The 17124-nt window shown below is 31.5% G+C and overlaps 2 protein-coding genes across 3 annotated transcripts; both read left to right on the top strand.

The window, feature by feature from the left end:
• The first annotated feature begins 221 nt into the window (after nucleotides 1-221).
• Nucleotides 222-6984, top strand: LOC129918813 (mitochondrial 2-oxodicarboxylate carrier). Its single transcript, XM_055999554.1, has 3 exons — nucleotides 222-636; nucleotides 6095-6277; nucleotides 6348-6984. Exons 1-3 carry the CDS (start codon nucleotides 481-483, stop codon nucleotides 6918-6920), a joined length of 912 nt encoding a protein of 303 aa, XP_055855529.1. The 5' UTR covers nucleotides 222-480; the 3' UTR covers nucleotides 6921-6984.
• A 2733-nt stretch (nucleotides 6985-9717) lies between these two features.
• On the top strand, nucleotides 9718-17035 carry LOC129918808 (basic salivary proline-rich protein 1-like). Of its 2 annotated transcripts, none has more exons than XM_055999548.1 (2): nucleotides 9718-11681; nucleotides 16760-17035. In XM_055999548.1, exons 1-2 carry the CDS (start codon nucleotides 10292-10294, stop codon nucleotides 16999-17001), a joined length of 1632 nt encoding a protein of 543 aa, XP_055855523.1. In that variant the 5' UTR covers nucleotides 9718-10291; the 3' UTR covers nucleotides 17002-17035. The 2 variants fall into 2 exon arrangements, with proteins under 2 accessions (XP_055855523.1, XP_055855521.1); XM_055999546.1 differs by having other exon boundaries at nucleotides 9718-11684.
• Nucleotides 17036-17124: the final 89 nt, after the last annotated feature.

Genomic DNA, 17124 nt, shown 5'->3' with positions numbered 1-17124 from the left:
CATTTAAATGTGCTTCAACAACTCCAAATTCCCATTCCATCAAAATCCAATAAAATGTGTTTTTAGTTTACTTTTGATAACACAATAGCCGCTGTGTATCTGAGTGTTGTTCCTACAAACAAAAAGATTATAAAAATACCCTCCTCAAAACGCAAAGTGAGAGCATATGGAATCGTGGATGAGAGAGAATTTGGATCTGATTCACCAGTGTCAGTCACCACACCACACAGGAATTCCACCCTCGACTCAATTGCAAACAAATTCCAAAATAGTCTTCGAACGATTGAGTTCTAGTATAGTACAGTACCAGAATCTGTTTCGTCGTCAATACGAATACACATCGTCATCGCGATTTATAATAGGAACAAAACAGAAACGGCAAGTGAATTCAACAACTTGAACTTACTGCCAGACAGAAACAGATTGTTTGATTAAAGTTTGCTTTTTATCAATTTTAGACAAATATTAAAGTTACAAAAAATGACAGATCCTCATAAAGAAATTCCGCCCTTGAAACGAGCTGCCCTGCAGGTGGTAGCCGGTGGATCGGCAGGATTTGTTGAAGTTTGCATCATGCAACCACTGGATGTGGTGAAAACACGAATGCAGTTGCAAAACACCAAAACATTGTCCAAGGTGAGTTCATTTATAGGTCAATTTTTTACATATACAAACATGTCTACATACGAACATACAAATGTCATATGTCAATAAAAAATGTTTACCATCACAATTAACAAATTAAACAAAAGCGAATCTTAAATCGTTCTTTATTGTCTCCATATTTCGAAGAAATTCTTTTATCCCCCATTTTTAAATCGCATTTTTCTTGAATTTGTGTAAAACAAATTACAAAATTTTATGGGACCTACATAATTTGACAGATGACGCGCCTGGAAAAACACTGGGTGTGAAGAGGGGGTGTGTGCATATAATTTGTTTTTTGTTTTATTTATACATTTGTTTTCGTTTTGAACGAAAGAAAAACCAAAAAAAAATGAAATATGTCCAGAATAACCTTGAAAATATTCTTGTTTATTTTGTTATTTGTTCCTAAAAGATACACATCTTTCAAACATTACGAGCACACTCAAAGTGCTGATTTAATTGATGTCTTTATTATACTGATATAATTCAACAAGTTTAAACAAACTTTATGAAGTTAATGCCGGCGCGTATCTTATCTTTAGTTTTTTTTTTAATTTTATTTTGCGAGAGATAATCAATTCATTTATCAGACGGTGAAAAAGAGAGAGTGTTCTCTTCACACATAAGAAAATACTCGAATCGAATGCGAATCTATAAAAATGTAGATAAGTTGGGATTTGAAAACCTAAAACATGTACTTTTAATTAATAAAAATTTGTATGATAAGGTACAAATTTAAGACTGGTTTGTAAATTGTAAACCAAGTTGTTAGGAATAATATTAACGACTTATTAGTGTCATGTCTGAGTCTGAGCCTATCACTTACCAGTTTATTTACTTCTCTTACTTTGTAGCTTGATTTGTATTTGCAAAAAAAAAAAAAACCAAACGAAACTAGATACAAAATAATAATGCGTTATACTTGGGTAGAGAAGTACTTAGTCGAAAGCGGATAACATGAGGCCGTTGAACTTTAAAAAGGGTGTTTTCTGTTAATTAAAAAAAAAATTAGGCAGATTAACGCATTTTTTTTTTTTTTATAATATATTGGTTTTTATTTTTACAAACACGCACGTAGTGGCGATTTATTTTCTTAAGAAGTAAAATTTAAAAATATATTTTTCTACATTGCGAATATCAAAGCAATCTAGAAAATCTTTAACAGAATGTGTTTTTTTTAAGTTAAGTCAATTCAGTCACATTTAACTGACTTAACTTTTACTAGAAGGTGTAATTTATACTGATAAATTGCTGTTAATTGATTGATAATATTTTGTTTGCATTTTTTTTTTATTATTTTAATTAATGCTTAATTAATACTTAATATCCCAAGAATATTGAGCCAAAAATACATTATATATAGGTATAAAAGAAATGGCTTCACTAGCCAAGTTTTAAGACAGTTTCACATTCAACAATTATATTAAATGATGGTATTGTAGTGTCCATTTTTACATGGTACGTAAATTTAGCGTTCCACTATTTGATCTAGAATAGAAATCAGTCCAAATTTAAATGTACACTGTGGTGTATGCGTAATATTTTTGTAGTCTTTAATTTTAAGTAAAATGTTGTCTTTTACTGACTTAATAATGCAACCAGTTCACTTCTGTGGATCAATCGATATCCGTTCAAATGATATGTTTGATGATAAAAAAAATATTATGTTTGATTATGAAAATATTTCTTGTAAACATTTTAGAAATAATAGCAGAATTGAAATTTGAAAAAAACCCTTCGAGCTTGACCGTGAGAAATCTGTTAACTAATGAATATTGATTTCTTGGTTACAAATGATTTCATAAACAAGTTTTGAAGGTAACCGCAATTCCAGTTTTTCCCAAATACAGAGAAATTGTAAATACGTCATTTTGTAAATTTTTAGTACTAACATTTTATAGTTACACTAAAGTATCTGCCCAATAACATGCTTAAAAGGTTTGTTGCCACCTTTTCTTTCAATTTTAAAACAAAACTTAAGAAACGCATTTTTGTTATGCCAATTTTAGGAGAATACCAACACTTAAAAACGAAGTTTCAAAAAAACATAGATATCAACTTATAAAAAAAATTGTTGTTCAAATAGACTAAAAAACAGTAGATTTTAATGTCCATGTTTTATCCAATAATTATAACCGTATTTGATTTTCGTGACCACCATGTAAAAAGATACAGTATCTTCTTTTTTCTTTTTCATGTTCAATATCAATAAATGCTAAAATCACAAATGTTGTTTTTTAACTCTTTTGAAATTTTTTTCTTTTTACAATAAATTAATTTTTAAAATTCTTAATAAAAATTTTTGATTTCGGCTTGCTTTTCAAGATATAGACAAAAACTCGAAATTTAACAAAAAAAAGTCGAATTTTTTTATTGTTCCAAAAATGGCTACATCTTTATATCTAATGCATTGTTCTTGTTATCTTTGTCAGGAAATATTTTGAATTTTTCTATCGGTAAGAAATTTTTTTTGTCAAAAATTTCTTTAAAAAAGCGATTTTTTTAAATGTTTTTATTCATTGCACTTATACATTTGAGGTTACACAGAAAAGTTATTCTAGCGTTTCTTACTTGTTTATTCAGCTTTCAGGTGCCACTTCTTTTTTGCAGATTGGTCATTTATTAGTATTACTCAAGATATAGCACGAATACTAAGTATGTTTAAAAAACAACGGCAGACAACTTTGAAAAATCATATGTACCTCGAAAACCTATCTATCCATTGTAATATTTTTCAATGTGATTTTTGAGTCCCTGAGGTCAGAGTACGTAAAACAAATAGTAGTATTAAGTGTTCATATTGGCTGTAAGCCAGTGTTATTAAAGCATAAAAACTAAATAATATAAAAAAATCCTGCGCAGATATAAGCCTTATAAATATAAGACAAGGCTTCACAACCAGATGGTTATATAGTGTCTATTTTTACATATAACACAAAACTAGCATTGAAGTCAATAGTTTCATCTTTTGATGCAGAATACAAATCAGTTCAAATTTAAAGGGTCACTGTGGTGTATGCGTAACATTTTTTTGTATTTAATTGTTATTGTTGTAGAATAAAACCGTGGCCATCCTGAAGTTATAGTTCGGTAATCTTACACAAACTTAAATCTATTTTGAACATATTAAGCATATAGAATTAAATTTTTCAAAATCAATTGTTTTTGTTATTAAAGTGAAAACCATCAACTAACTTGTTTCAAGAATGTCAAAGTACATAAGCAACTTGATGCTTTTTTTAAGCATAAATAATAAATGTAAATCAATCATTTAATGGGGGTCTAAGGGCCGTTTGCTGAATCGAAACTTAGATAATTTATGTTGAGCATGAACTCTTATTCTCTACTTTTTCCTCTGCGTAAACTGTCACATAAGGATTTATGTTGAACATAAATGCTTAAGTTTCGATTCAGCAAACGGCTCTTAGTGATAGTGTTTATGACATATGTATATTCAAACGCAGAGAAAAAAGCTTGCAATAATATGCAAACTGCGAATTATTAATTTCTTTTATTGAAAATAGATGTTATTTTAATTATCAAGATTATTGTTTTTTTTTTTATTTTGTTTATTACTTAAAAAATCTTTTCTTGCAAATCGCACGTGTCCCGTCTGCGACATAAGTTGCCCGACTCGTGACACCAATGATTATTTTTTTTATATAAAAATAGATATTTTTAAATTAATTTTTGTTATAATAGAACCCACACGCGACAGTTAAAAAGTCTTTGTCACTCTGTTTATTTGCAATAATTAAGGTAGCTTATTTTTTTTTTTGCACAATTAAATTAATTAATAATACTACGCTACTGTTGATATTAAAAAAAAATCTTCGTTATCATCTTGCAATTTAATTAATGTCCCATCTTTGATAAACGCTCTAACTTGTCTTGTTTAAACTGATCTTGTCTAATAAATCGATATCCAAACTTCTTCATTTAAAACAAGGTTAATTTAATTTGCTTCTTTGTGAAGTTATCGCTCGTTGTAGTTAAGGAATTCCACAATATTTTCTCAAGAAATTAAGATGTAGCCCCCCTAAATCTCACCTTCTTAAAACAATAATGTCCGCTGAAAATAAGTGGAATCCGCTTAAACTCTTTTAAATTTAAGGTGAACTTTATTTCATTTTAATGTGAATTTTCATCTTAAAAAAACGACTAAAAATAAAAATTTTAAATTATCATCTGACTTCAGCTTTAGTTGCAGTTTATCATACTTATTTCCAACAGTGAGATGGGCTGATGGTAAAACACTCGCCTAGTGATAGTGAGAGTGACCCAACAGTTGTAGGTTCGATGTTTCCACATAGAAACAATTGGATTTTAATTTGCGCGTTCAAGAAATTTAAATGATTTGTCCGCTTAATTTAAGACGGAAGTCATCTTTGCAAAAAACCATGCAGAAATCCGTTAAATTTAATGTGGAAACCGCTTGCTTTTAGATGGTCTTTTTTTGCCGTGTAGTAGGTACATTTACTCATACATACTCTTGTCCATTAGGTACTCTCAAACAACACTGGTCAACAAGGTTTTTGCCACAAGAACCAAAATATACTTTTCTATAGGTTTTTGATGTGCTGAACTCGAATTTGAAGTCAGAAAATTTTAATTGGTTCCGTTTCTGAAATATTACCGTTAGAAAATGCCAACAAACGTTATTTTGGCTGTTTTCGAGGCTATGTTTTTATGTGGGTAGATTCATTAAGAAAAAATTTGTAACGGGGCCTATAAGAACCTTCCAAAAAATGTTTAAATCTTTTCGATATCTCTTTTCCTGCCCGAGATATTTAAAATTTAAGTAGCGGTCTTTGACTCAAAAACATCTCTGGCCAAACAAATTAAACTTTTTTTGCCACAAGAACCAAAATATCCGGAATCCGCAATCAGAAAATTTCTATTAGCCTTCGTTCTTGAAATACTACCGTTATAAAATGCAAAAAAAAGGTTTTTTTTATAACGGTTATATTTCAAGAACGAAGGCTAATAAAATTTTTCTGATTGTGGATTCGAGTTCAGCAACCCAAAAACCTCAAGAAAAGTATATTTTTTTTTCTTGTGGCATAAATTCTGTGACCAGTGACTTTAACTTTAGAATAATTTTAGTTTCTCTTTGGCTTATTAACTGAAACTTAAGATATCTCGAGTAGTAATAGAGATATCGGGAAAATTTAAACAGTTTCTGAAAGAAAAATATTTGTTCTTATAATCACTGTTACAAGTTTGTTTATAGTAAATTACCCCACATAAAAGCAGAACCTCGAAAACAGCCAAAATTACGTTTTTTAACATTTTATAACGGTAATATTTCAAAAATGGAGGCCAATTAAATTTTTCTGACTTCAGATTCGTGCAAAAAAAAGTTCAATTTTGTTGATCAGTGTAATTTAATTAAAACTTCTTACTTTACTTTACTTAAGTAATAAAACTTCGTGATTTTTTTTAGAACCAGTACACTGGCGTTTTTGACTGTTTTGGAAAAATGTACAAAAATGAAGGACTGTTATCTTTTTGGAAAGGTATCCTTCCACCTGTCTTAGCCGAAACACCCAAAAGAGCAATTAAATTTGTTTGCTTTGAGCAATGTAAGCCACTGTTTTTGTTCGGATCACCAACGCCAACACCATTGGTAAGAAAAAATATTCGTAACTCTATCTTGACATGAACATAACTAATAATTTGTTTAATTTCAATTTAAGACATTTTCGTTAGCGGGTCTTACAGCTGGTCTTATCGAAGCTATAGCTGTTAATCCATTTGAAGTTGTAAAAGTTGCTCAGCAAGCCGATCACTCACGAATGAAGGAAGCCCCCGGCACTTGGGCTGTTACCAAAGAAATCATCAAAAAAGACGGCTTTGGTTTTCGTGGTCTAAACAAAGGTGTAACTGCCACCATGGGTCGCAATGGTACATTCAATATGATTTATTTCGGATTCTATCACAGTGTGAGAGACTATGTTCCTGCTTATGAAGATCAAACCAAAGAATTCCTTAGGAAAGTTGCAATTGGATTTACTTCCGGAACAATAGCCTGTTTTGTGAATATACCTTTTGATGTGGCAAAGAGTCGAATTCAAGGTCCACAACCGCAACCGGGTGTTATCAAATACAAGTCAACATTTGGATCTATTCTAACGGTGTATAAGGAGGAGGGATTTAGAGCTTTGTACAAGGGTATTGTGCCAAAGATAATGCGATTGGGTCCGGGTGGGGCAATAATGTTATTAGTTTTCGAATATGCCTATGAGTTTTTGCAAGACAACTATGCATAGATTTAAATTAAAAAAAAAACAAAAAATCTTGACAACCGTCGAAGTTGTTTCTTTTACATTCAAATTAACTTTTTTATGCAAAGAGTTTGTTTATCGTTTTGGGTATCTAGTAGTTGGGTATAGTTATAGTTAAAGACCTCAAGGTAAGACCAGAAATTGAAAGTGAATGCGGGCGTCTATGTACCTACTTATATTTAGTTTATTTTCATTTTTAACTCATAGATCAAAGATTTAGCTGATGGATTAACTTTAATTATTAAAACTAAGCATAGTCTTAAACATAAAAGCTTACTTTAGAAGGAAGCACTCTTAAAAAAAGTGTTATCTGTGAAACCCCAATAAAGGGGACTGTTCCCCAATAGCATTTGTAGTCCTCCATTGAACAAAAGTTAATAAAAATTGTAAGTTAACATTACTGTCGTTGGACATACGCCTACAAATACTTGAAATAGTGGTCCAATATTCTAATTTTCTCTTCCACTGAATTAAAATTAAATTTAGACGAAATTGTCAAGACCAAACTACTAATGGCTTACCAAATAAACCTATACAAGCCTTAAACTTTGTGTACAGTTAATTTGACAGTGGATTCTTTTTCAAATTTCAATGAAATAGTCAACTTATGATTATGGATCGGACATTGCTGGGAACAGTTCGGATGTTTGCTTGTCTATTCTTCTGTAGTCAAAAATGTCAAAAATATTAAAAAATCTGTCAATTAATAAACATCTTTGGCTCTTAAAGAAATATGACCCAAACTTATTTTTGAAAACCTCATCCTTATCTTTTCTCAGAAAGTCTCGTTGATTGAATTTTTGAGTAATTTGCTCTAACAAGCACTCCGCAATTGATTAAGTGCACAGAATCACCGAATTTACATCGGTCATCGTGAACTTTACGTAGGTATAAGAAAATTAAAAGATTGCCTGTTTTATTTACCCTAGTTTTGTTTGAAAAAATTATTCAAAATTTGAAATTAAGAATCTTCACCGAAAATTCCGGGATTGATTACACTGGTCAACAAAATTTAACTTTTTTTTTGCCACAAGAACCAAAATATACTTTTCTAGTAGTTTTTGGGGTGCTGAATCCGAATCTGAAGTCAGAAAAATTTGATTGGCCTCCGTTTTTGAAATATTACCGTTATAAAATGCTAAAAAACGTCATTTTGGCTGTTTTCGAGGTTCTGTTTTAATGTGGGGTAATTCATTACAAACAAATTTGTAAAGGTGATTATAAGAACAGATATTCTTCTTTCAAAAACTGTTTAAATCTTTCCGATATCTCTTTTATTGCTCGAGATATCTTAAGTTTCAGTTAAAAAGCTAAAGAGAAACTAAATTTAATCTAAAGTTTAAGTCACTGGTCACAGAATTTTTGCCACAAGAACCAAAATATACTTTTCTAGTAGTTTTCGGGGTGCTTAACTCGAATCCGCAATCAGAAAAATTCTATTAGCCTTCGTTCTTGAAATATAACCGTTATAAAAAAACTTTTTTTTGTATTTTATAACGGTAATATTTCAAAAACGAAGGCTAACAGAATTTTTCTGATTGCGGATTCGAGTTTAGCACCCCGAAAACTACTAGAAAAGTATATTTTGGTTCTTGTGGCAAAAAAATTTTGATTTGGTTGGCCAGTGTTGTTTCTGATTCAAAGACCGCTACTTAAATTCTAAATATCTCGGGCATTAAAAGAGATATCGGAAAGATTTAAACAGTTTTTGAAAGAAGAATATCTGTTCTTATAATCACCTTTACAAATTTGTTTGTAATGAATTACCCCACATTAAAACAGAACCTCGAAAACAGCCAAAATGACGTTTTTTAGCATTTTATAACGGTAATATTTCAAAAACGGAGGCCAATAACAATTTTCTGACTTCAGATTCGAGTTCAGCACATCAAAAACTACTAGAAAAGTATATTTTGGTTCTTGTGGCAAAAACCTTGTTGACCAGTGTTATTTGAGAAAACATTTAATATTTGTTATTTTAGGTCTTATTTTAATCGATGCCGGGTTTTTAATAATAATTATAATTTTAACCATATGCCTGTAAGACCTAAGGTCTTTTAAATGCATACTGCACGGCACTAGTTAGAAGGAATAGAAAGATAGGAAAGAATTTTTTGTTGGTACAGTGAATTGAGAATAAGATGATTATTATCTCATATAATCCCACGGGTGGCTTCCAAGATGGGGGATACAGAAAAGAATGCTGCCTGAGGTAGGGCTCGACTCGAACCCACACCTCCAGGCTAGCAGTCAAGCACTACATCCACTGCACCATTGCCATCCGCCTTTTTTTGGGCCTTTTTCTAGTTTTGACGTGATTTCAATTTACCACAAAAACAAAAATAATATAATAAAAAAGACTCTTTTGATTCTACAATTAAGCAAAGAGGTTTTGGTTTTTACTACACATTTTTCTTTTCCCATTTAAAAAAAGCCTTCATCTTATAAAATTTTTGAAGTACGGGTAAAACAACAAAAAGGATTCATATTTCAACAATACCTACATTTTGGCCAAAATAAATTGTATACCAAATTTGTAAAATTATTTTTGAAAAATTGTGAGCCAACTATGAATAAACCGAAAAAAAAAACTTTTTTATGTTGCTCTTTTTTTTAAAGATCTTTCCACCGCAGTTTTACCCTTAACAAAAGATCTTATAAATAAAAGATGTAATAAATTTATTTGTTAAAACTTTTTAGAAATGACATTCTTTCAAGGTGTCATCAACCCATTTCGCACCTTTTTTCCAATCTACATATTTATATATCTTTCCATTTTTCTAGAACTCTCCTCAAACCTCCTTAAGCACCTATAAAATCTTCATTTTGTAATATCTACCTGATCGACATCATCATGTAAAGATTTATTATCTGCTTGAAAACCAAAATGTTCTCCTATCATATAAAGCTATCAAATAACATTTGATTTCGCAATATTTATTATATTTGTTATTTATACCACAAAGCAAATGCTGAGAAGTGAGAGTGGAAAGTAAGTAAACTCAGAAAGCCACAGAAACCCAGGTGCACACACTGCACATACTCATGCTGCCACTATTCATTCGGAACGCTTTAGTTACACCCGTTCACGATTTAGTTACTCCATATACCATGGACCACAAGATATAATCAATCCCCCAATATACTGCTATAAGTCGTTGGGCTTTGAAAAAGATACAACAACAAAATAAAAAAGACACAAACATGTTCGCAAATGGCTTTTTGTCACAATTCACAACCTGCAAAAGTGTAACAGTTCATTCGCTAACTCCTGGCGGAACGTATACCAAGTTCGGTTATGTGCAAGAATTAATTTTTTCTGAAAGTGCGATTAACTGTGAAATTGAATTTAAATTATGTACTTTTTTAAATACGGGCTACTTGTCTTGACATTGGTAACATGGTTCGCAAAATCATCTTCATTCGATTACGATTACGAAGATGAGCATGGTGATCGTGAAAAACGAACGTTAATTTTGGGAGTTATATTCAAAAATTTACTACTGCAACAGGCTTTGGCTAGAAATAATATGAGAATGAACGCTACAACAGCTATGCCACCTATGATGGCAAATACTTCACCAGCACCCCAAGCTCCTGCGCAATCGCCACCACCACCTCCACCCCAACCATCACCACCGCCACAACCTCCACCACCTGCTCCAACTTCTCCCGCCCCACCACCAGCACTCCATCCAGCAGTATCTACGCCTCAAGGAATTCGAGCTCCTCAATTAGTACCCCAAGGACCTCCTCCTTCGCAAGGATTTCTACCACATCAACAAGGCTTTATTCCTCAAGGATATCCATCATATAACCCAGCGTTTCATCCATCTCAGCAGGCATTATATTTCCCACAAAACTATCCATTTGGAGTTTCACGATTCCGCCAATTGCCCTTCGGACCAGCTCCTCCATTGGGAGCGCAGGCTGGACCCCAAGGTGCTCCAAGAGTTCCTGTTAATTTTCCATTCAACTTTCAAAATGGAATATTTCAAGGCATACCACAGAGGGCATCATTCCTACCACAGCCTGGAACGCCAGGGTCAGCATCTCAGCCGCAGCCCGCATCGCCACAGCAGGCCCCACCTTCTGATTCAGGGCCATCACAAAACCAAATACCACCTTCTGGAGGTGGTTCACAAGAACAGGCGCCACCTTCAGGTCCTGGACCATCCGGCCCAGGAGGAGATGCTTCACAAGGACCTTCCCAAGATACTCAGCAAAGACAGGATGCAGGACCAACAGCACCTGAAAGTCAGAGCCCATCAGCTCCGGGAGGTGAAAATCAACAAGAATTGCCACCAGACTCCTCGAGTCCTGAACCTCCGCCATCGCAGCCACCTTCAGGAGGAGATGGTTCACAACAAGACTTCCAATTTGGGCCAGGGCCATCAGACTTTCCGCCAACACAAGCTTCAGGAGGAGACGGATCGCAAGGACAATTTCCAAATTTCTCGTTTGATCCACAACAAGGCGCAAGTCCTCCCAATCCACAAGATCCAGCACCAGAACAACAAGGACCACCACCAAACTTCTCAAGCCAACCATTGGATCCCAATTTACAACAACAATTCGACCCGCAGTTGCAGCAACAATTATCTAGCAATGGACTCTCTGCAGATCCTCCGCAAAACTTTGCACCGTCTAATGGATCCCCACAACCTGGACAACCTGATAATAGGTTTTTCGATTTGCGGCAGTTTGCTGGGGCCGACAATAGTGTCTTTGATTTTCCTCAACAAGGTGGTAAGTTGTTTGAAAGATACAAAAAAAGGTTAATCAGATACATGCGCTGTATGAATTTTAATTGACGCATAGCGTAGCAAAAAACATGTACCTAACTCAAATATATGTAAGTTAAAGTCTCTAGGCTCTAGTTGAACTTTTTTTTTTTCATTTAAACTGGTTCAGATAGCTTCCAATTAATTCGTGATTCGTGATTAAATAAATCAAAGTTAATGGCTTGCTTAGCACAGATATTTGGTAAATGTATACTTTATAGTTTGTTAAATTTATCTTATAGTCCAAATAAACTTGTCTAAAAAAAATATTGAAGCAGTCCTTGTAATTCAATGGCTCTTTGATTTATGTTGGTGAATTTCAAATAAAAAATAGGTTTCGTGTATTTGTTATTATGTGTGATTTTTTCCATCCCATGATATTTGCACAAATTTTAATTACAATTTGGTGTTTTTTTCGAGACTTGTTACAAAGTTGTGTTCCGGTTTATCTTGAAAAGGAATGTTAAGTTGAATTTCTGACAGTTATTAGGTTTTTTTTTTTAATTTCCGGTCATTACAAAACAAGATTTTAATCTTTTTGCTATATTTAGGAGACGAAATTCTCGCAATATATCAATTTTATCACAAATACGAATGAGTATTGAAATCATGAAGTAATTATAAAGATTTCAGTGTGGGAACACATTAATTCCTGGTATCGGAGAGTTGCATATTAGAAGATTAAGAAAAGAAGTGTAACAAGCAAATATTTGTGCCTTATGCGACAAAGTGTGAATGTTTTCAACTTAAAATGGTTTTTTTTTTGGAAATTAAAAAAACATTACCAGTGAGTCACAGTTTTCACACTAATTTTGGTTTTAATAAATACATACATTTTTATCTTAATGAAAGAAAAAACTAAACTTTTTAGAACAAGGTCGACTAGATAATCATTTTCGTGTGCGTGATGTGATATTGAATCGAAGGACAACGATTACATGGCGATACTTTGTAGACTTCAAAGTTACGATGTTTTTTTTAAGGATAAAAGTAAAAACTTTCACTTTTTTCATTGAATATTCTAATTTATGCAGTACAAAATGATGATGAATAAATCGTTATATATTTTTTGCTAAGTTAGGTGCATAGCTAACTGGGTACGGTGAGAAGAACCTGCGACATTTTCAGATTGTTCGCTTCTTCCGTCCTAAATTCAGCAGCCAATAAATAAGAGAAGAGGAAAAATTTGCTTAAATTTATATTAAGTGCAACCACAGCTGTAATACCTATAGTTGTTAAGCATAATAACTATTAATAATATCCTAGCCTTGACCATCCTTCAGAAGAGGTTGCCACATTACGTTTACAATCAGATTATATGTTTATCGCGTTATCCTGATACATAAAAATTTGTGTATAATATTGTGACGATATTTGAATGGGTACTATTAGAAGTTTTGTAATTTGATCTTATGTCTTTGGAGTTTTTTTATGTGGGAGGCTTTCAAAATGATAGAAAACACTGGTTTGTAAAAATCAGTTTGGAAATTTCATAACTTCAATCTTTTTCAGCAGTTTGTTGAATTGTGTAAAATTATCAGGAAAACATTTTTCTGTGTAGGTATTTTGTTGTTGAAGTTAAATTTTTCCTTAAATTTTAAATTTATGTGGGGCTTAGGTAGGCACATTAAGATTAAATTAACCAATTTCGCTAGTTTGCTAAATTTTCCACACAAATGTGTACAAAATTTTAAATTTACCAAAGCTTAAATAACGGTTTTATTTTTTCTAGCAGCTCTAGTTAGTTTGGGTGATTCTGGTACAGGTACTAGGGAAATACTTCAAATGTAGCAAAAAAATCGATTATTGAAATTTTATAATAGGAATATCTCGAAAAAAACTCGCTGATAGAAAAATTCATTCAAATTTAGCATACCCAAAACATCTAGAAAATTATTATTTTTTTTTTTTACACTATAAGCTAGTAAATTCTTTAAAAATATAGCAAAAAATGGTTTTGTAATGAGAATATCTCGAAAACGCAAGCTGATAGAGAATTTTTGAGTTCGGACCCCAAAAGAAAAAAAAAGAGTTGAGCACCCCAAAAACCTACTGATAACAGATAAAAATGAAACACAAAAATGAAAATAATTCCCAACAAAGTCGCTCAGAGCAAACAAGAAAAACGCCAAATTATAAAAACTATAGCTTGTAAAGCGTATATCTACATGATAAAACATCAGCGGATCCAGGGGGGGGGGGGGTCACGGGGGCACGTGCCCCCCCCCCCCCCCCCCCCGGAACTGGTTCATACTTAGAGCAAATCAAATTATAAGAGTTGTTAAAATATATAAATAATAACAGAAAGAACTTAAGTGAAACTCTTTTCTATTTCTGGCTGAAAATGCGAATTTTATTGTTTGTGGATCTACCTCACAAATAAATAAACGACTATTTGTTGGGTGAACACGAATTTTTTTTTCGATTTAAAAAAAAGTGAATTTCTAAGTGTTTTTTTTTTAACTTCAAAGTAAATTTGGTGAAAAATTTTGATATGGACATCGACAATTAAGGTATGAATTGTATTCTAAAAAAAAATTTAATTGTATATGCAACTCTATTTTTTCATACGGAGGGGTTGAAATCAAACTTAAAACATTTGCACTTTTTTCGTTATTTTTTTCTTACGTTAGTGTTTTTAAAATAGCGCAACCCGCCACAACATTGCATAAAATATATATTATTGAACTGCTGGGTATATAGAACAATCTTGCATTTGAAGAATTTGCCCAAGTTTGCACCCCTGAAAATAAAGACCCCTTGAAAAAAAAGCGACCCCTACTTATAGACTTTTATAAATATTATGTTATTGAGAAAATTTCTTCAGGGATACCTTTAAAAATATGTAAAGAAATAGTGTTCCAAATTTCAAAAGAATCGGTGCAGTAGTTTTGAAGTTATAAAGGGCACCGGCTTGAAAACAATAGTTGTGGGAAGAACGATTTAAAGTTTTGAACCCTGGACTAAAACGTTCGTAAGTCAATTTGGCTCCAATAGACCTACAATTTGAACACAATATTCTTGAGATATAAAAAAAATGTATTGCAAATGAAAACAACAAAACTGGGTTTCCCAGAAAAAAAGTACCTACCTATGTTTCAGTTTTTTTTTTAATCTTAGGAACTTTAATATTTTTTATTAGAATGAAGTCTTTAGTATTTGACCAAAAACTACGAGGTCATTAAAAAATGGTATAAATATGTCCATAATATTGCAAAATTTTATACAAAATCAATTAAAAAACGAAAGCATTTTTTTTTTCTACTTTTCATCTTTAAAACTTAATTTCTCAAAAACTATTTAACGAAACAACTTGACTCAAAAAATAAAATAAATAGGTAACTATCTTTAAGAAAAGTTATAGCACAGGGTTATACGTGCATTTTATGATTTTTAATATTTTTTTTCTCCCGGCTAATCGGGAGGTAAATGGGTAAGCACTTAAGTGGCTTTTACCAAGAAAATGAAAATTTTTCCTTCCGAATATTTTTTTTGTCATTTGGTACCTATTTGATGTGGAAAATGTGCCCAAATATTTTTGGCCAGGTTTTAGACTAAAATACCGCACTGTGCGTCGTTAAAATTAGCTGCTTGTCAGTCCGTATGATACTTCACTTTATTTCTAACTGTTATTGCTGATTTTTTTGCCAATAAGTCACATGTCGTTTTTTAAACTTTTTCGTAATATAAAATGCATTTATTTTCAAATATTTTTGGACACATTTATTATGATTTAAAATTATAAAAGGAAATGTCAATATGTATTACGGTTTATGAAAAAAATTAAAAAGTATTTCATTTTCGAAGAACTTTTTTTAATAAAAGTTTTGAAAAAAAATTTTACTTACTTTTTTTTTAAAGTTCAACATCTAAACATAAAATTATTTTTTATTCATTTAATAACCCTTACTGTTGAAAGTTAAATAGCAAAAATTTAAAGTTCTTATTTACCAAAGTCTTTATAAAAAAAACCATTGAAATTGAAGTAATTTAAAATTTTTTTTTTCAAAAGTGTGATATATATTACCTTTTCTGCTTCAGAATTCAACTGATAATATTTATGACCAAAATTTTTTTTAAAATAAATTCATATTTTATTAGAAAAAGTTTGGAAAAAAGTCATTTTAAATTTTTTTAATAACATTTTTTTTAAATTCTGAGTTTGAGGACCATTTTTTCAAAAACTCTTAAATAAATTTAGTGGATTTAAATTTTAGAGATAAGAATAAGCTTCTGGTTTTTTAAAAATGTATTTTAAGATATTGTAGGTGTTGCCGTTGTTTTCAAAATATTTTTTTTGTGTTCGAGGTCAGAAAGTTAGAAAATTGCATTTATCGCTTAAACGATGGAAGATTGTCCCTTACTCCCTTATTTTTTTTTCCTTAAATCATTTGTTATCATTTGTTTTATGAAATTTAAGCAAAAAAAAAATGTTTTTTTTCAAAAAAATTTTAATTTTAATCTTAAAAAACAATACGGCAACATCGGCAATTTTTAATCTATAAACCTTAAAGTATTTTTAATTACCTACGTTTGAAAAAAAAAATCGTCAAAATCAGAGATGTTCGGCCGGGTTCCCTAATAATTTCCTTTAGTTACTTCACTATAAGAACATATTTTGTACAGTACATAAAATGTAAATAAAAATATGAAAAATACAAATTGGAATGCCACTTTTAAGAGTATATCATAAAAAATTTAAAGCATTCCTATGGAAAAATGCATTGAAATTGAAAACAGTAATATAGTGGAATGGTACACGGAGAAAACATAACGCCAGGGATAACTTTACTTCTAGTATATTTAATCAGAATAAAGTTGAATATACCAGAAATAAAGTTAAATATACCAGAAGCATAGTCATCCCTGCCTTATTTTTTCTCTGTATACACTGGTACCATTAACTAATAGACTTAGAGGTTAGAGCCCACAGAAATTTTTTGATCCGACTTTTATTTGTTATAATATGTATGTAGGAAGTACCTACATAAAGTATATAACATAATTAGGTACTTAATAATTTTATTTTTATTTCACTAGGATCTCCACCAAATGCTGATCAGCAACAACAACAACAACAGCAACAACAAACTCAACCATCCTTCCCAAACAACTTTCAAAATGGACTTTTTACACCAAGTGGCCAAGAACAATCGCCCTCATCAGTCAGCGATCCAAGATTGGATTTCGGTTTTAGAGGGCAACAACAGTTTGATTTCTCATCACCATTTCAAGATTCCGGTAATTTTCAAAGGAATTTCTTTCAACAAAATTTATTTTAATAATAAATTCTTGTGAAACAAAAAGATACCTTCGTATCAGCTTTTTGTATAATAACTTTTTTATAATAACTTTTTGTACTTTTTTAAATTGAAAATAAAAACAAAAATTCTCAAAAAAAAAAA

This window comes from Episyrphus balteatus, chromosome 4 (genome assembly GCF_945859705.1).
Source record: "Episyrphus balteatus chromosome 4, idEpiBalt1.1, whole genome shotgun sequence".
Classification (NCBI taxonomy): Eukaryota; Metazoa; Arthropoda; class Insecta; order Diptera; family Syrphidae; genus Episyrphus; species Episyrphus balteatus.
Note: the sequence above shows the minus strand (reverse complement) of the source record. Positions and strands in the feature narration are given on the sequence as shown.

Excerpts from the sequence above, each read along its gene's own strand:
- LOC129918813 (XM_055999554.1), top strand. The coding sequence starts at position 481 with ATGACAGATCCTCATAAAGAAATTCCGCCCTTGAAACGAGCTGCCCTG. Across the intron at positions 637-6,094 it reads ACACCAAAACATTGTCCAAG|AACCAGTACACTGGCGTTTT; the intron begins GTGAGTTCATTT and ends GATTTTTTTTAG. Across the intron at positions 6,278-6,347 it reads CACCAACGCCAACACCATTG|ACATTTTCGTTAGCGGGTCT; the intron begins GTAAGAAAAAAT and ends TTTCAATTTAAG.
- LOC129918808 (XM_055999546.1), top strand. The coding sequence starts at position 10,292 with ATGTACTTTTTTAAATACGGGCTACTTGTCTTGACATTGGTAACATGG. Across the intron at positions 11,685-16,759 it reads TGATTTTCCTCAACAAGGTG|GATCTCCACCAAATGCTGAT; the intron begins GTAAGTTGTTTG and ends TTATTTCACTAG.